The sequence below is a fragment of the Molothrus ater genome, chromosome 14, assembly GCF_012460135.2.
Source record: "Molothrus ater isolate BHLD 08-10-18 breed brown headed cowbird chromosome 14, BPBGC_Mater_1.1, whole genome shotgun sequence".
NCBI classification, from domain to species: Eukaryota; Metazoa; Chordata; class Aves; order Passeriformes; family Icteridae; genus Molothrus; species Molothrus ater.
The window spans coordinates 7,927,482-7,945,817 of record NC_050491.2 but is presented as its reverse complement, the minus strand read 5'-3'; the positions used below and the strand labels follow the sequence as shown (position 1 = coordinate 7,945,817).

Here is an 18,336-nt window from a genome sequence, read left to right as displayed (position 1 = left end):
AGTGAGCTTGTACAAAGGTGCCTTGACAGCTGGTGGAAAGACAAGTGGCTGGTATGTGGCCTAAAGGGTATCTAAATGGATTTCCTCCAGCTTTTAGTGCAGCCTGAAGACTGCATAGCCTCCTTGGGGAGGAGTGTGCTGCCATAACTTAACTCATGCCTCTAACACTGCAGGACAACTTACTGTGATAGGAAAAGATCCTAAAGAGAAAGATGATCAGAAAGATAGTCAAACAGGATGATCAGGAGCACCCAGAGTGCTGCAGGGCTGGGGTTTGGGTGTCTGCAGCAGTGCTGGGCAGTGGCACTGCCTCAGTAGCTGATTTGCTCAGTTAATGCAGGTGCCAGTTCCTGAGCTTCCACCTCTGCAGTGAGTTGGGTACAGCTGTGCCAAAGACAAGTGTTGTGGTGTTGGAAGTGAGCAGGTTTTTAGTAGCTGCTAATGAGAGCAAGGCAGGGAGAGGTGTGGCTGCTCAGGGAACTGCAGGTAGAGAGCAGCTGCTTATGCGAGGAAAAGCAGCTGGCCAGCACATTGCACTGCATGGCTTCACACAGCTGGGAAGTCAATAAAGACTGTGATGGTTTTACAGCACCTTGCAGTGAGCAGTAGTCAGCAGGGCTGTGCTGCAGAACAGGTCAGTGCTGAGTCCCTGTTTTGTCCTCTGTCTCCAGCTGAGGACTGAAAATGTTGCTGCCACCAGAGGAAACTTAGTTTTAACTAGCACTTGATAAAGAGGTTGTGTTTGCTCAAGCAGTGTTAGCTCTTGTAGCAAGACAAATTAGTCTGGAGCCATGAGCAGCCTGGTTAGTACTGCACTGCATCACAGTGACACAGATCTAATGGTGAGTCCTGGCACTTGCCTAACTGCAGTAAAGACCAGGTGCTGCAGAACAGATTAAAAGTTACTGGTCAGAAATGAGTGGCTTAGAAGTGAAAGTTTGTAATGCAGAATCACAAAGCCTTTGCATTTAATTCTCAGCTTTACTTAAATTACCTTTATCTAAACTCCTCACAAGTAGGTGGCCTGGAGCATTCCAAAAGCATTCTAATTTCAGGAGCTGTTTTGAAATAAAGCCTGATATGACTTTGCTCAGGAGAATCACCACAGTGTTAGCAATTCTGAATAAATGTTGTTGACTTCTTATGAAAACAAATTGGATTAATCTTGTCAATTAGTCATAGGAAAATGCATTTGCCTTTATATTAAAAGTGTGCATAGCATGCCCAATGAGAATATTGCTCTCAATGCAGACATAAGGTCTCTGTTGAATTAAACTGCTTCTGAAATATTTCAGCCTGCAGGTAAACAAACAAGCCAGGGGATCATGTGAGAAGGAGCAAACTCATTTTGGCACTTTCAATCACTGGGACACTTGCAAGATGCACATTCCTGCTTGTGAGAATTCCCTCCCTGACTCTCCACTGCCTCACTGTTCCTGCAGACATGGGCTTCTTAAGTGATGGCAGTGTAAAGCTGTGGTTTAGCTCAGAAGGAGGGCTTTTCAAGCCCCCAGATGCTTTGAAACCCAAAGGAATTGCCTCTGACTGGGGCCTTTTCAGCCCTTATGTCATTATGGGGAAGAACATCTTTGAAGGAGAGGCAGATGGCAAACCAAACCCTACCCTGTCTAGTCTGCAGGTGAGCACACTACTTATTTCTGGTGGCTCTACAACACAACCTGTGTGTGCCACAGAAGCAGCACATGGACACCATGAAGAGTCCTTCACATGTTAGGTGCACTCAACAGAAGCAGCTGCCTGCAGTTCTTGACACACAAAGAATCTCTCTAAGTATCCTCTGTTCTGAGTCCTCAATTTGTGTGTGAAATAATAGATGCCTTAACCTGCTCTAGCTGTGACCTTGCAGGATGGCTGGGAAATTGTTTACTTGCATGCTGGAGAAAGCTCTATTTAGATCTTTTCCTCAAATGGCTGTCATATATTCAGGGTTCTCAGAGTGACTGTGTGACATTGCCTGAGTTTGGCAGATGGATTCAATTTAAAGGTGTGAGAAGACCCAACTGGATTGTGTGTTACATTTCATGAAAAAAACACACTCACAGACACACAGAGAAAATGGGGGAAAAAATCTAAATTAACCACAGCAAAATGAGTAAGATTTGAATGTACTATTTTCCAGTTTCTGTAGACACCCCCCTTAGGTTTTGAATTAGAATAATGTGACATTACAGTGGACATTTGCACCAGCCCTTCTTCTTCATGTTGGACCTCAGTTTTCTCTGCATGACAAAGGGCTGGTGGGCTGCCATGCTGTTGGCTGAGGAGTGGGTGAACCCTTATAAACACTCCAGGCAACAGAGCTCTCCTGTCTGGGCTGGCTTTCACTTCCAGGGAATAAAGTGTTTCTCAGTGTTTCTCAGTTTCTCCTGCTGTTTTGTTTCTAGGGCTTCAGGAACTGTTTATACAGCGATTGACATCGCCACAGGACAAGAGGTGAGTGTCAAAAATCCCAGCAGATTCTGCAGCTCTTGAGTGCTTTCCCCTCTGCTATGGCTGGAGCTTTGGGTGGCCAGTAGAGCTTTCCTGCAAAGGCTGTTCCTCTGAAGCATGGACAAATGTCAACTGGCAAAATCCATCATTGCTGTCTGCAGCTATTCAGTGGAAGGTCTTTAAGGGCAGTGTGGTTCTGTGCCTCAGTAACTGAGCACTTACTGTGGCCATATGCTTTCCAGCAACACTGGATCTGAGGTTTTCATAAATGCCTGAAAAGGTGCCTGTGAATTCCTAGAATCAATAAGGGCCTTGATACTCTCTGTGCTTGGCTGGATGCTTCCGTAGCTTTTTAGTCCAATTTTAACCCATAGCTTTTAAGTCCAGTTTTAAGAGATGAATTTTTTTACTTGCTCTGTCTTCAGAACATGTTGGTGCTCTCCACAGTATTGTTGATCCCACCCTGGTACCATGTTACATTATCCCTGAATGGTTTTTTTTAATGGAGAGAAATCTGCTAAGAAATCCCAACAAGCTTTTGTGCCAATAAAAAGTGGATAATTTTTATTGCCAGTATAAATGCATTGGTTTAGAAATTGTTCTGTCTCTGTTCCCCATTATTTTTCTTGTTATTTTTCTTGTGGAACAACATCCATAATGTATGTCTGTGTTTGCTTTGTTATGAAATCAAGAATAGCAGGTGATACAATCAAAAATTATGCAGCTGTCCACTGCATGTTCATTCTGACCTCGTGCAACAGACTACTCACGTTTATGGTTTTTAATGTCATTTTAGGTGGCCATAAAGCAAATGAATCTCCAACAGCAGCCCAAAAAGGAACTAATTATCAATGAAATCCTGGTCATGAGGGAAAATAAGAATCCCAATATTGTTAACTATTTAGACAGGTAAGTTGTTCTGTATTATCATGTGAATGTTCGTTTACACACTGCAGGCCAAAGGTTAAAAAAACCCTTTGATCACTGCAGAACATGGAGCTCTTTATTTTTTCTCTACACATCTCCAGTGGATGGGAGGAGATTGCATTGGCTCTGCATTAGTCTATTCTGGCATGCATAGTTTGAAGTTGCTTTTCAAAAACCTTGACCAGGCATATCTTACTAAAACAACAGTCTGTCAGCTCCATGTTCCAAGTATTTCCATGTTGTTTTGTTGTTCTGGGTTGTTTTTTTTTTCAAAGTTGATCAGATTTTCTGTGTCTTGTGCAAGGTGCTGACAAGAAATTCTTTCCTAGAAATTCTTTCCTTTGGGTGGTTTCTACTATTTTCCATTGCTGGGGATGCCAGGAAGACTTAAGTTCTTGTTTCCAGAAACACCTAATTTGACAGTTTTTTAATGGCCTTTGCTGTTTCTGAATGTATGTTTTGCAAGGTTTTCCAAACATTGGACCAACTTCTGTCCTCAGTGGTGCACACCCTCCTCCCATGGATAACTTTGAAAGTTATGTTGCCTCATTCCTGGGGTTAGTGGTGGAATTCATGAATTAAGATGATTAGCTAGCTGGTGGCATGTATCCTGGTTCCAGATTTATCTTTGTTTGCTTATCTTGCTAAGTGCATTCTTCCCTTGCTTGTCACCTAAGATATCTCCTTTTTCCACTGTGCAGATTCCAAGAGCTGTGTAGCCTAGAAGGAATGTCCTTTTCATTTTATTCTGTCTTCATTTGCAAGTGACCTGGAGACACGAATCAGTTGTAGGTTATGATTATTCATTAGTTTGGCTATGCACATTCATCCCCACAGCATTGTTTTCTCCTTTCAGCTACCTTGTAGGTGATGAGCTGTGGGTGGTGATGGAGTACTTGGCTGGAGGCTCTTTAACTGATGTTGTCACCGAGACATGTATGGATGAAGGACAGATTGCTGCTGTCTGTCGGGAGGTGAGGGATCCACTTGTGCTTCTGTTCGCATGGACAAGGTGATGCTTCTGCTTCTGTGGTGTTGTCATTATATGGAGAAGAAAGAGCAGATCCACTGCAGCAGCAGTCATTCTGTCTGTGTTTGCAAGGGACAGCCTGTAGCAACAATTGATGTTTCCCTTTCAAAAGCTAGTATGTGCCTTCCCCTAGAATGACATGACTGTAACAGGGTTGGAGCAGCAAGCTTTTCCCTTGGCTGCACTGTGTTCTGCCATTCCTCACCACTCCTCTAGAAAGGAAATCTCATAAAACCATTTCCTGTCTTGTGTGATGAAATCATGACATGAATTTTTACCCTTATATTTCTTTTTTCTCTTACCAGTGCCTGCAAGCCCTGGATTTCCTTCATTCCAACCAAGTGATCCACAGAGACATCAAAAGTGACAATATTCTTCTTGGGATGGATGGATCTGTCAAATTGAGTAGGTATTCCTGGTCACATGCAGCGTTCCTAGATGTGGGGTGGGGGATTCCTTTTGAGTCACAGCCAGTTCTCCAAAGGTGGTGCTGGTGGGAGCACCTGGACCCTGCTGTGAGGGCACAGCTGCAATGTGCAGAGAGGGCCAGAGAGAAACAGGGTGTCAAGAGTGGCTTTGCTTTGTGTATGACCCTTCCAGAGTGGAGGGAGTTACTGTCTAAAGCTTCAAGTGATTAAGTAAAAGCCAGTGGATGAAACATGAGGGTTTCTTTAAGTGACCAATTCCATATTACCTTGGCTACAGCCCTGAGGAAACACAGCATGGCTGATTCCACAGTGCATTCTCAGACTTAAAGTGGGGGTTCTTTTGCTTGGTTTTGGAATTCAAGCTGGCTTTAACAGTATTTGTTTTTCTCCTCAGCTGATTTTGGCTTCTGTGCGCAGATCACCCCTGAGCAGAGTAAACGGAGCACAATGGTGGGGACTCCTTACTGGATGGCACCAGAAGTTGTAACAAGAAAAGCATATGGCCCCAAGGTGGACATCTGGTCACTTGGGATCATGGCAATAGAAATGGTGGAAGGAGAACCTCCTTACCTTAATGAAAATCCTCTCAGGGTAGGGTGAAATATCAGATACTGTTGTCTTTCTAATTTGTGCCATATTTTGTCTTCCATGAGATAAAATCCCATTCACATCAGCTTGAACTGGTTCTACAAAGACCCACTTCTAAAAATGTTCCTACAGCACATCAGCATCTGTTGTAGCTTTGGTTGCATCACTGTGAGAAGCTCAGAGGCAAAGTGACATGTACCTGTGCAGAAACTTGCCACTTCAGCCTTCAGCGATGCTTGAAATTTCTCATGCCCTTTTTGAACTCTTTTTGCCCTTTTTGAGCTGTATCTCCCAATGACAAAAATTTTTAAGTGCCGTGCTTCTCCAGTTGGGGAATTTTTATGATAAGCATTGAAGCTGTACCTGCAGGCACAAAACTCTCTTCAGTGTCTCACCAGTGCTGATTGATTACCTGAACCTTCCAGGAAAGACCACTGTTCTAATAATGCAATTATTTATTATCAAACACATTTCTAAAAGTATCTTTTAGCACAGATACTTGTAGAAAACTAGTGTATTTTGAAGTTTTCAGTTTTATCCTAATATCTTAAAATGAAATGGCCAGTTCTTACACCAAATGAGTAGGTAGTAGTGAAGGAATGCATACCAGGATAAAACCTCATGACTGACAGCTGAAACAAAATGCTGCACAGTTAATTCCTGTGGTAATTTATGAGAAAATTAACTTTTACCTATATGTATACATGCATACATATGTTTTGTTAAGGCTACAATTAAAATAGAGCATGATCTTTAGCTTTTCCATGCTGTAAGGTTGTGCTTTCTCTGATTTGTGGCATCCAGACTGTGTATTGCAGACTGACAGAAGAAACTGCAGAAGGTCAGGACATACCTCCCAGCTGCTTAAGAAAAGAATACACCAATTATACAAATTTCACTCTTTCAACTATACAAGTCTTTCACACTTCTTGGAAAAGGTTCCTGAGATTTCTTGGAAGACTTCCTTTGGTTTGATAGGTGGCCTGGGCTTTTTGGTTCCAGGCACACATGTGCAGTGTTGCACACTGTGTCACCTCATTTAGGGTGGATAAGAAATAAACAGGTTTGGGTTCAGAGTGGTGCTGAATTAGCAGAGTGCACTGTAGTGGCAGGGTGGCATTAGGCCTCTGTCACTGCAGCCCTGTTGTACCAGCAGAGACCTTTGCACATCACAGTTTTGCTTTTGTTTCCTGTGAACCCATATTTCACTTGCAAAAAATGCAGTTGCCTTGTATAAGGCAGTAAAAGCAGGTGAAAAGGATGAACGTTGTTGATCTGGATGCTGAAAATTCCCTGCTTCCTTAGTCTGAAATGTTGATTAGGACTCCTCAGGAAGCCTCAGGTCAGCTGTTAGAAAGATAACTGGATTTCCTATTTCTGACCAAATTCACAGTCAGATATACTTGAGATCTGTGTAAGAGGTCTCAGCTGCCTCTGTACAGAAGAGCTTATAAAGCAAGACTGCTTTTTACAGCAAAATTTTTTTAGCTGATGGCACACACTAGTTGTTGGATTTTCTTGTAATATATAGTGAACATTTTCCTTTCCTAGCCCAAGCCACTTTCTCCATGGCACTAAGCCTTCAGTAGTCCAACTGCCAAAACCTCCTATTTTGTGCCTGGCAGTGTCTGGGATGGGGATGTCATTAATGCATTTACTTGAGTATTAAAATTAGTGGAGGGTTACCGTAGGGATGGAATTACTCCTTTTTCTGATGAGACTATTAAAAGTTTTACCACATAAGTGAAGCTGATTTGGAATTTATAGACTGCTGAAAGATAGTTGAAGGTGGGTCCTGTCTGCCAATTCTGCCTTTTCATCATAATATATTTGTGCAATTTGACATGTCTGTTCAACATGAGACTGCAAATGTTTCTGGTTTTTTATCCAAGGTATAAGTTGATGGATTTCTTTTTCTTTTTTTTCAAGAACAGGCAAAAAAATTAATTAATTGTGTTTTATGGAAGCCATACTTTAGGGACCAGTGAGCTCTGCACAGATGCATTTTGTGTAATAATTCTTTGAAAAAATATATTTAGACCACACTGACTCTTTAAAATGGCCTGTAAAGCTGTGTCAGTACTTGGAGAAGTAAAATGTGCTGATGTAGTTCCTATTAACCAAGTCAGCCAATGAAATCAGCTGTCAAGGCAAGATCATTTTGATGCTGGAATAGCTGTGACTGCATCAGGGTTTTTGGGGGGTTTTTTTTTGTTGTTCTTGATGTATGAAAGTCATCTCCAGCCCTTTGCCAGGAAAGAAACTGCCAGTGGAGATTGGAACTTAAAAATAGGGAGTGTGAGTATTTCTGGGTGTGAATGAAGCAGTGTTCTGTTTGCTCTGTCTCCAGGCACTGTATCTGATAGCTACAAACGGGACACCAGAGCTGCAGAACCCAGAGCGACTCTCGGCCGTGTTCCGAGACTTCCTCAACTGCTGCCTGGAGATGGACGTGGACAGGCGAGGCTCTGCCAAGGAACTCCTGCAGGTAGGGTGGGAAGCAGCTGCAGCTGATGTCCAAGGGGTCAGTTTTCTCATCAAATAAAGGCATCAGGTGGCTCCCCCCACATATTAATCTCCAGTCTTGGTGCTTCAAATGAAAACTAAGTAGAATCCTATAATGGTTTGGGTTGGAAGAGACCTTTAAAGGTCAACTAGTCTGACTGAGCTGGGATCTCTTAAACTAGGTCATGTCACTCAGAGCCCCATCTGATCTGACCTTGGATGTTTCCAGAGATGGGCTTCCACCTACAACATCCCTGGACAACCTGTACCAGTGTTTCAGCACTCTCCTTGTAAACAATTTCTTAATTAGATCAGATCTAAATTGATCATCTTTGGGTCAAAAACCAGTCCCTCTTGATCTGTTGCAACAGGCCTGCTAAAAAATGTGTCCTCGACTTTCTTACAAGCCTCCTTGAAGTATTGGAGAGTTGCAAAGTGAGGTCTCCACAGGATCTGCCCTTCTCCAGGCTGAGCAAGCCCAGATCTCTCAGCCTTTCCTCAGAGGAGATATTTTCTGTCTCCTGGTCATTTCTGTGGCCCTGTTTTGTACTTTTGGGAGTAAATTCAGTTTTAATTCTTGACAAAATAACTGAAGTAGAATGATACCAGGTATAGAGGCCTGAAATGGTGTTGACAGCCAAGCTGTCAGAGATTTGGCTGTGGGAAGGAGGAGCCTGTAGGGAGATCACTGTGAGCCTCAGAGGGGGCCCCAGCTTGTCCCTCCTGCTCCTGTCTTAGAGGTTTCTGCCACCAAGCTCCATTTTTAGAGGTTTGTGCCACCCAAAACAGGTATAGCTGATCAGGACTTGTCCCAGCCCTGTTTGCTTCCTGGCACAGTCAAGCTGCTTGAGGTTTGCTGCCAGGTTTTGTGGCAGAGACAGAGCTGCAGAATATGCCACTTGACTGTCCCTGCTGGGAAGGAAGGTGCCAGCCAGCACAGGAGGGCCAGGGGATGGAAAGATAGACACTGCTCTCCCTGCAAGCCAGAGCTGAGTCCATCAGCACTCTGCCACTTGTGTCCCTGCTCTTGACTTGCTGCTGAAAACCTGTACCTCACTACAGGTCTTCAGAAAACACATGAGCCTAAATCCTACTGGATTACACATTTTTTAGAGGTATTGGAGTTTCCTAAGGAATGACTTACACAAGTCTTTTTTGACAATTAACATAGTCTGTGTCTTTAAAAAGGGAGAACCTAAGTGAGTCTTTTGAGTTTCCTGAAAGGAGCATAGCTCTGGGGCAGCAAGCAGCATTCCCAGAGCACTGGCAGGGCAAAAATCCCAGCAAACTGAATACACCTGGAAAAATGGATTGATAGGTGTGTGGGCCCTGTTTGCCTGTGATAGCAATGTCCTGGACATGAAGGTGGAAGTGCAGATGGTTCCCTCAGTCCTGTTTCTGAGTATTTCTGGTAAGGAGTGGAATCCTGGTTGAGTCTGTGAGGAACTGTGTTTGGAAAGTAATGGTACTTTTCTTGTTTCTTTCCCTTGGGCAGCATCCATTTTTAAAACTAGCCAAGCCACTCTCGAGCCTGACTCCTCTGATCATTGCAGCAAAGGAAGCAATTAAGAACAGCAGCCGCTAGCACTGCAGGTCGGCTTTCTGCCCTGCCAGCTCAGAGCAGGACTGAGAACACAAACTCTGTAAAACCTCAACTCTCATGCTGCGGGACAGATGGATGGATGAACAAACCAACGGTCACAGTCATGGTGGTAGGACCACCCCAGTTCCTCAAGGAGTAAAAAATTATCATTTGTCTTCTTCCTGCTTTCTGGCTCCTTAATTTATTTTTGAGATGAATCGGGGCTAAGGACAGAGAGGTAATGACAGAAAATGCTTTGCTGCCTCAGTCATTTCCAAGGTAAAGCAAATTCAGTTGGAAGATTCCCTTCCTTCTCACCCTGTGAATAAGCTGTACATTCACTTTTAAATTGTCAGTTCTTTCTTAACGATGTAAAGTCGTGTTTATGGGGTTTTTGGTATGGTTTGGAATTGGAGAAGGGCAATTCTTCATTCATCAACTCCAGACTGCCTTTTGAATACGGCCCACTTGCCAGTTTTTGCCCAGCTGTGGTACTTCTACATGAGGAAGAAAGTGCAATTGCATTTCCAACCAAAAAGGAATGAAGATGGGACAGACAAAACATCCTGTGGAGATAAAGAGTTCAGCTGGGACTGTGTAGTAGTTCGGTTCTTGCCAATTGCATTTGTACCCCTGACTGCAATCTCTGCCCGGGTGAGAGTCTGACTCAGCTGACACAGCAGAAAGATCAGTCGCTGTGCTCAGAACAGGTTTGTCTGATGCAAAGCTGTCAGAGCAGTGTGAGGGGAGAGTGGGCCCAGCCGTGCCTGGGGCTGAGCCCCAGCAGAGCCCTGGCAGAGCCCAGAGCAGCCTGAGCATCGGCAGAGCCAGGCTGGAAGGAGGCACTGGGAACAGCAAGAGGCAGCAGCCTGGCCATGGGTGCCTCCTCCTGGGACAGGACTAATCCTCTGTCTCAGAGCCAAACTGGGTGGGGGCTGTTCTCCAGGGAAATCGTGGCCATGCTGAGAAAGGCACAGCCTGGTGGGATTGGCCATCCTGAGTCTCTGCAGGAGTAGAGAAGAGCAAACAGAGCAGAGCGGTGGTGTCGCTTCTGAGGGTGCCTGTTCTTCTCCCAGCTGTCTTGTAGCTCCTGGGAAGGGTTCCTAGTGTCTGTGGAATTCTCAGCAGAGGTGGTGGGGGGACCAGGCTGCTCTGCAGGCTCCTGCACAGGTGAGCATCCTTTAGGGACAGGAGTTCTGCCCTGGGAACTGAGGCTGACACAGGGAACAACCTGCACAGTTCAGATCTGCAGGAGCCAGTGCAGCAGCCAGCTCGGGAAGAAAGCGCCTTAAAAGCTGGAACTGTGCACTGAGCAAGAACAAAGGTGTGAAAGACAAAGTGGAATTAATTGCAGAATTACTTGGAGGCACCAGGCCAGCCTGCTTTCTGCTGTCCTATGTATGGCAAGCACTCCGCAATGAAGCTCTTGAGTTCCTGCAAGAGATGGAATTGGGGATGTGCCTGAGGATTGTGCTTGACTAGTCAGCAGATTTGGAAGGGAGCAAAATACTTTCAGTATGCAATTTGTGTTTTATTTATTTGTTTCTGAAAGACATAGTGTGGCTTCACTCAGTAAAAGCATTTGCATGGCATATTTGTTGCTGTATTTTAGGAGTACAACTCATGCAAGACCTTCAAAACAGCAACTGAAGCAACATGCACCCAGTGAGCAAAAAAGCCCCCACAGTAAAACAGCTTTCTGCTCTAGATCTTCACGTTGGCCTGCTCCTGCCAAGGGTTAAATAGCCTTTAAGCTGCTCACCACCTTCATGTCTGGCCAGCAGGAATGAAGGATGCTTGGGCTGCTCTTGAATCAGGCCAGGAGCATGTCTGGCTTTGGCATCCTGTTTAGTTGCAGTCTTTGTGTCGCTCGCGAGTGTCGCAAGTGTCCTTACTGCTGCTGCCCTCGCTCTCGCTGGCCACTGCAGTGTCCTTGGCAGGGGCAAACCTCCCTGAGTTACCACAGCTAAGCAGAAATTAGCTTTTCTTCATTTCCCGGGGAGCACAACAGGTCCAATTTTTCAGATGGCCAAATAACACACCAAGGCAAGCAGCTCTGCATTCCTGGACTGGGAGAACGTCGGGAGGAGCTGAGGAAGCCACCAGGAGCCCACAGCTGGAGCGACAGTGGTTGACAGGAGCTGGATCAATGGCAGCCAAGCTTTCTCCCCATTATAGAAGCCCCTGAGGAGTGAGAGTGGCCAGGACAGGCTAAGAGGCCATAGCACAGCAGATGGTGCAGAAGGCTGTGCAGGAAGGTGCTGAAGCCCTGCCAGCTTGACCAGGGAGCAATGGTGTCCACACAACAGAAAGCTATGGCTTCTCTAAGTCCTGCACCCACCATAATCCATGCAGCAGCCCAGACAGAGCTCTGGTAGGATTGGGCTGCCAGCCAGGTGTCAGCTGCAGGCTGTGCCCTGCTCTAAGGCTAGTCCTGGTGGCAGCAGCATGAGTACAGCTGTGGGACATGTGCCCAGCAAGAGGAATTCCGCCACTTTGGGCCAGAGCTACAGCAGGAGGTACGTGAGGGCAGGAGTATCCAAGCCCACTGAGCCCCTTTCCATCATTTACCAGCAGTCCTGGCTAAGGACAAGATCCCATGTGATTGAACTGTGGCAAATGTGACATTGATCTACAGGAAGATCTGGAAGGAGGATCTTGGGAATTACAGGTCTGTCACCCTGACCTCAGTGCTGGGAAAAGTCATGGAGCAGATCATCTGGAGTGCCATCACATGGCACATACAGGACATCCACGGGATCAGGCCCATCTAGTTTGGGTTTGTGATAGGCAGGTGCTGCCTGACCGGCCTGATGTCCTTTTACAACAGCATGACCTGCCTAGGGCATGAGGGGAACAGCTATGGATGTGTCTCCCTGGAATTTAGTAAACCGTGTGTCAGTGTTTCCCACAGCTTTCTCCTGGAGAAACTAGCTGCTCATGGCTTGGATGGATACACTGTTCTCTGGGAAATAAACCTGGATGGATGGCTGGGCCCAGAGATCCATGGGGAATGGAGTGACATCCAGCTGGGGCTGTCACTAGGGGTGCACCGGGGCTGTGTGCTGGAGCCAGTGTGTTCAATATCTGTGTCAGTGATCTGGATGAGGGGATCGAGGGCACCCTCAGGTAACACCAAGCTGGGTTGGTGTTGATCTGCTGGAGGACAGGAGGGCTCTGCAGAGGGATCTGGACAGGCTGGATTGTTGGTCCAAGGCCAGTTGGATGAGGTTCAACAAGGCAGAGTGTCAGATCCTGCACTTGGGTCACAACAACGCCCTGCAGCTCCAGGCTTGGGAAAGAGTGGCTGGGAAATGCCTGGTGGGAAAAGACCTGGGAGTGCTTGTTGAGAGCAACTGAACATGAGCCAGCAGTATCCAGCTACCTGAAAAGAGGTGGGAGCAATGGGGAAATCACTCTTTTCCCAAATAACAAGCAATGGGACAAGAGGAAATGGCTGCAAGTTGCACCAGGGAAGGTTTAGATTGGATATAGGAAAAATCTCTTCACCCAAAGGATGGTCAAGCATTGGAAGAGGCTGTGCAGGGCAGAGGTTGGGTCACCATCTCTGGAGGGATTTAAAAAGATTTGTAGATAGGGCACTTGGGGACAGGTTTAGTGGTGGGCTTGGCAGTGCTGGGTTGATGGTTGGACTCCGTGAGCTCAGAAGTCTTTTCCAACATGAATGATTCTGTTCTGTTTAGAAGACTTTGTTTCTCTTGTGAGGTCCCATTTTTGTCTGTCAGCTCAAGATCTGTGTCTGTAGGAGAAGCTTCCTTGTGAAAGAGTAATTTGGGCTGGAGATGGGCTGCTCTTAATGTGTAAAGCATTCAGCAGGATGAAATATGTTTGTATTCCTGTAAGAAGTGAAGAAATGAGTGACAGTTTCTGTTTCCAGTATGTATTTTATTTTTTCCTATCCACAAAACAGACAACCATCCTTTAAAAGGAAAGCACTTTGTAATGCACATGTTTGCTGGACATACAGTCTAATTACTTCTGTTGACAAACTACTCTATTTGATTGGCGAAGGGGGGAATTTCCTATTTTTTTTCCTTTACCTATAAGTATTTTAGCATCTCTACTTCAAAAAATCCCCACCACCACGACTTTCCAGAAGACAGCAGGTATGAAAAATAAGGAAATCAAATGGTAGCTTTTTTTTTTTTCTAATCAGTGTATGCCTCAGCATACAGAATATTGTTGGCACTGACTTTTTAAAGACAGCTGCTGTCCTAAGAGGCCTTACTTTTAATTTTATTAAATACTATATTCCTTTTACTTTGCATCAGCAAATCTAGAGATTTTTCTTTAAAACCAATTCCTGGGAGGCAGACAAGATTCAGCAGAAATAATCTCTGCTGTGGCTGTTTTCAGCATGGACTGTACCTGCCCAGCTGAGACTGTGTGACAGGCAGGGGATGTTCCTGCAGTATCCCTGTGGCTCCATGCTTGGGACAGTCTCTGGTGCTGATTCACACTCACTGATACTGAAAGATGGCAGCTCTGTTTGTATCCTCCCAGCCTGGATATTAAATGTAGAAAAGACACAAGTGTTTTTAAAAAACCCAACAACACAAACCCACAAAAGTCCAGTCCTGAGGGGGTCAAGTCTTACACATTATTTACAGGCTCACAGAGTATATTAGGATATAGAGCATTGGCCTTGCAGAAAGGAAAGAGACAAATACTCTAAAATCTCTGGAGCCACCTTGGGTTTTCTGACTGCTATCCTCAGATCAAGCAATTAGTTATATATATTTTTGAAGTATTAGAAATAGTCTGTTTCTGTTGCGAAATGAAAACTAAAAGTTTCAGACACTTTTATTCCAAGATTTTAAAAGATTGGTTAATTGTCTTCATTTTAAAATTAAACAGTGACATACCCTAGCCAAGAACTTGACTGTGATTCCCATCCCTGCAATGAAGGCATGAAAATGAGCCGATAGCTCACTGTGGTTTAAATGTGTTTTGGGACAAAAGCATGGTAGCAGTAAAGTCAGGGAAGTTTGAGAAGCACAGAAAAGTTTATTTATTTAAGAAAAAAGAAAAAAAATACAACCATACCTATGTAAAATTCCATACAGCTCCTGCATGCACTCCTGGGAACCTGCACAGGGGTGGATCTTACAGTGCTCTCAGGGTTGGATCCCAAACTTGGGCCGGGGTTCCATTCTCACTTCTTGTGTCCATGTAAATATATTTATTCTTCATCTTTGGCTAATGACTGGCCAGTCCACTACACACAAAAGAACTCAAGGGTTTGTGCTGAGTTTCTTTGAAGCCTGTGGCTGCACTTTGGCAGGTCTTTGAGTCAGTCCTTCCCTATGTCCTGCCACCAAAAATGAAGCACACTCCAGTCACCACGAGAAGGGAAGCACCTGTCTCCTGTCCTCTAGTTGTAGGAAATGTCACTGTACTCTATTGTCCATACAGCAGCTATTTCCAGTATATAATCCTTGGTGTGGCTACTAACTATTCCTCACACTGAGCATGTAAATATTTGTATTTCTTAGTCCAGTCCTGAGCAAATCCAGTGAGCAAAGAGCCAGAGAGAGCCCTGTGACATCTGCCATTAAAGGAAGGAGACAGTGTTTCTTTGCTTGACACCCAGGAATGCACTCAAGTGCCAGCTTTGCCTTGCTAAGTGCTGCCAAGTCAGTGGTCCATACACATCCTGGTCTTGGACCATTCATTCATGCCCAGATGTGCAGCAACTTAATGATGGATTGATGAAAACCTATAAATATAAGTGTTCATCCCCTTTTTTTTTTCCTCTCCACTCCCCATACCAGGTAAATATCTCCAATCTTATCCCAAGTTTTCAGGAAGCAGAAAAAGGATAACCTTTGTCTTTCAAGAGAAACCATCCAAGCTTTTTTTGAGTGTGATTTGCACTTCAGGGATCTTCAAAACCTCTCTTTTCTTGTGTCTGTCCTTGAGCTGACGGGGTAATTTTATTTTTCTCACTGAAACTTGAAGAATCTTACTTATCCATCTCTCTTTGGATGCAGTTAAGAGCTGATTGCCATAATCCTAGGTGTGCAGCATGCCTGCAAACCCTCACTGGCCTGAGCCTACCAACAGTTGCATGTACCTTTAGTTACAAGAGTTATCTCAAAAGAAAAAATGGTCCTACAGCAAAGAGGAGGGGTGCCCATATGCTCTGTATGAGTGCCCTTGGGGCTGCCATGTGGGTACAAGCCTGCAAACTTTGTTCTTGCTGCTTAGCAATTCCCCCAGGCAAGCACTTGAGTTCTGTGAGAATCTGACCCTGAGGAAACTGGGGGCAATATCATTGGTTAAAGTTGATAATATTGGAAACTGCTAATTGATTTAATAGCCTGTGATCACAGTGACTTTGTCCTGCACAGTTTCCAAGCAGACACACATCAGCTGCAGCACCTGTGTGTAAGGTACTTTCTGCTCTCTTTGGTGGCACCGTCTTTGCAGCTGCTGGAGGCTTGTGAGCAGCACCTGCCTCACCCAACTGAGGCACAGACCCAGCAGGAGCAGGGTTGGGCACCATGGCCTGGGTTGGAATGCAGGTCAGAAGAGCTGTCAGACCCATGTGCACACACCTTGGAATCACAGCTCCTGGTGTTAGAGGTTTATGGATGCCAGCCACTAGAACAGGTTCTGACCCTGGTATCCAGAGGTCTTTTCCAACATAAAGTATTCTGCAGTTCTGTGATTCTGTTTGCTGGATTCAGCTAGGTCCATGTTGGCAACTTTATTTTGATGAAAAAGTTTCTTCTTGGTCAGCTCTTGTGGCCTAAGGCTTCAGCTCCTTCAGCTCCTAGTGCTGAGCAGCTCATGCTAAATGAGATGACTGGGGGAGAAGAATACATTTCATCCAATTTCTTCTAAAACACTGAGAGGGTGAGTGTGTGAAAACATGAGTATCATTTATGTGCAACCTCCTCTCTGCCCTTCATGCCTCTCAGGGTTTGAAGCAAGAAAGAGCTTCCCAAAAGGGTGGAATGAAGCAGCATGTTACTTCTCCCAGGTCTCACTCTTCCCAGTCTCTGCACTTGAATAGTTTTGTCCCTCTTTCTGTGCCCTTTGCTGCCCCTGTGCTCAGTGGCTGCTACCCAAGACTGTGTAACGGGCACAGATAAAGTGGTTGAGACCCTCATTTCTCTGTCCTTTGAGCTGCCTGGTCACAGCAGCCTTTTCCATCTGGAAACTCGATATGGGGAGGGAGCAAGACCTCCAGGAGCCCAGGGCCTGCCATCTGAAGTCAGTGCCTGGAGGGCTCCCAGATGCCTCAGGCTGGTGTGACACCACTGCAAATGGAAGGGAACAGTGGCAGGAGGTTGTTTTGAAAGGTCCATTTGCTGCTGCATGCTGTGTGTCCAGCCCTGCTCCAGGCTTAGGGATCAAATTCAAGCACTGTTGCTGCTCCCTCTGGAGCCAGTGAGAATTTGGTTGTTGCTTTCAATTACAGCTGAACTGGTTGCTGAAGCAGCAGGTGCTGACAGTGCCCCAGGCCCTGGGCTGGATGCGTCCCTTGGCTGCCTGGGTGAGTGGGAGCTGCCCCTTTTTCTCACTCTGCCTCACACAAAACTGGGCACAAGTGGGTCAGCAGAGCAAACAGGCAGCCTGTGAGTCTCTTCCACCTTGTCTCTTGAGATTTTTGACCTTTGAGCTTAAGCTGTACAAAGGCAACTGCTTTTGGTCCCTCTGTGTATCCCCACGTTAATCAATGCTGCTAAATCTGTCTGTAGCACAGCCAGGGGGAAGGAAAGGCCTCAGCCCTGCAGGGCCAGGGGCTGCCTGAGCAGCTCAGCCAGCAGGAAAGGAGCTGCTCCACACAGGAGCCAGGAACTAGGGACTGCAGCACCTCCTTCTTGGGCCCAAATTCCGTGGGGGAACGTTGGCAGAGTTATTCTCATGCACTGGTGCGTCAGCACTGCAGGTGCTGTGCCTGCAAACACATGGTTTGAGATCTGCAAAGGAATTCTGCAACTCTTGACTGGATCAGGATGTCACCAGTGCTAAACTCCAGTTTAGTCCAAAGCAACCAGTTTACACCTATGCTGGTGTGTGCTAGATTTTTTTCTTCAGGGTATCCAGACAAAAGTAAACAGAGGAGGAGCCTACATTTTCATTGTTTATCAGAAATGTATCTCATTTTGCTGTACATTCCTTTTTTAGGACGTGTTATCTGTTTAAAAAAAAGAAAAAAGAAAAGAAAAAACAGAAAAAATACGAAAGAGAAAAACAAAAAACAAATGTGTAGTGAAAAATCTTCTGTAACTTTGGATTAAGAGGTAACTGATCTTTTTAAAAGGAGAACTAAGTTATTTACTTTGTAAATGTGCTGATGGCATGGATCCATCTTATTGACCTCAGCATCCTTTTTTTAAAGATTTTGGGTTTTGTTTCCAATATTAAGTTATTTTAAATTGTGGTTAAAGCAATAGGAAATTGAAATATGGATTGTGCATGACTGTGTCTTGAGTGTAAAAATATTGCAGTTTGAAACTTGGACCTAAAGTATTGCAAATAAAAGTTATAAATTCCAATGGATTGTGTGATAGCAGCTTTTCCTGTAGGATGTGCAGCATCAGAAAGTCTTCATCAGTGTGCTTGTGCATGCTTTTAGTTTTGTCCTGTGCCACTCTATGTTGTCATGACACAGGACCTGACCTGCTACCAGCCCAGGTCACCCTCTGCCACCCCAGCTCCTTGGACCTCGTGTCCCCAAAGCAGACAGAAAGTGTTTCTGCTGCTCCCCCTTTGCTCAAATCTACAGAGAGCTGGGATTTTTCCAAGTCTCGTGTCTCCATCGTGCCACATTCCTAAAGAACCAGCAGCCC

The 18,336-nt window shown here is 45.2% G+C and overlaps 1 protein-coding gene across 3 annotated transcripts in view; it reads left to right on the top strand.

Moving 5' to 3' along the window:
* PAK3 (p21 (RAC1) activated kinase 3) overlaps positions 1–18,042 on the top strand; it is a 126,946-nt gene extending 108,904 nt beyond the window's left edge. For 2 of the 3 annotated variants that reach the window (XM_036401866.2, XM_036401867.1), the window contains exons 9-15: positions 2,406–2,454; positions 3,248–3,360; positions 4,235–4,352; positions 4,714–4,813; positions 5,231–5,427; positions 7,775–7,912; positions 9,425–18,042. In XM_036401866.2, coding sequence (XP_036257759.1) covers positions 2,406–2,454; positions 3,248–3,360; positions 4,235–4,352; positions 4,714–4,813; positions 5,231–5,427; positions 7,775–7,912; positions 9,425–9,514 — 805 coding nt within the window. In that variant the 3' untranslated portion in view covers positions 9,515–18,042. The remainder of the gene's footprint in view (positions 1–2,405; positions 2,455–3,247; positions 3,361–4,234; positions 4,353–4,713; positions 4,814–5,230; positions 5,428–7,774; positions 7,913–9,424) is intronic. The other variant, XR_004981899.2, reaches the window with a different exon arrangement.
* Positions 18,043–18,336: the final 294 nt, after the last annotated feature.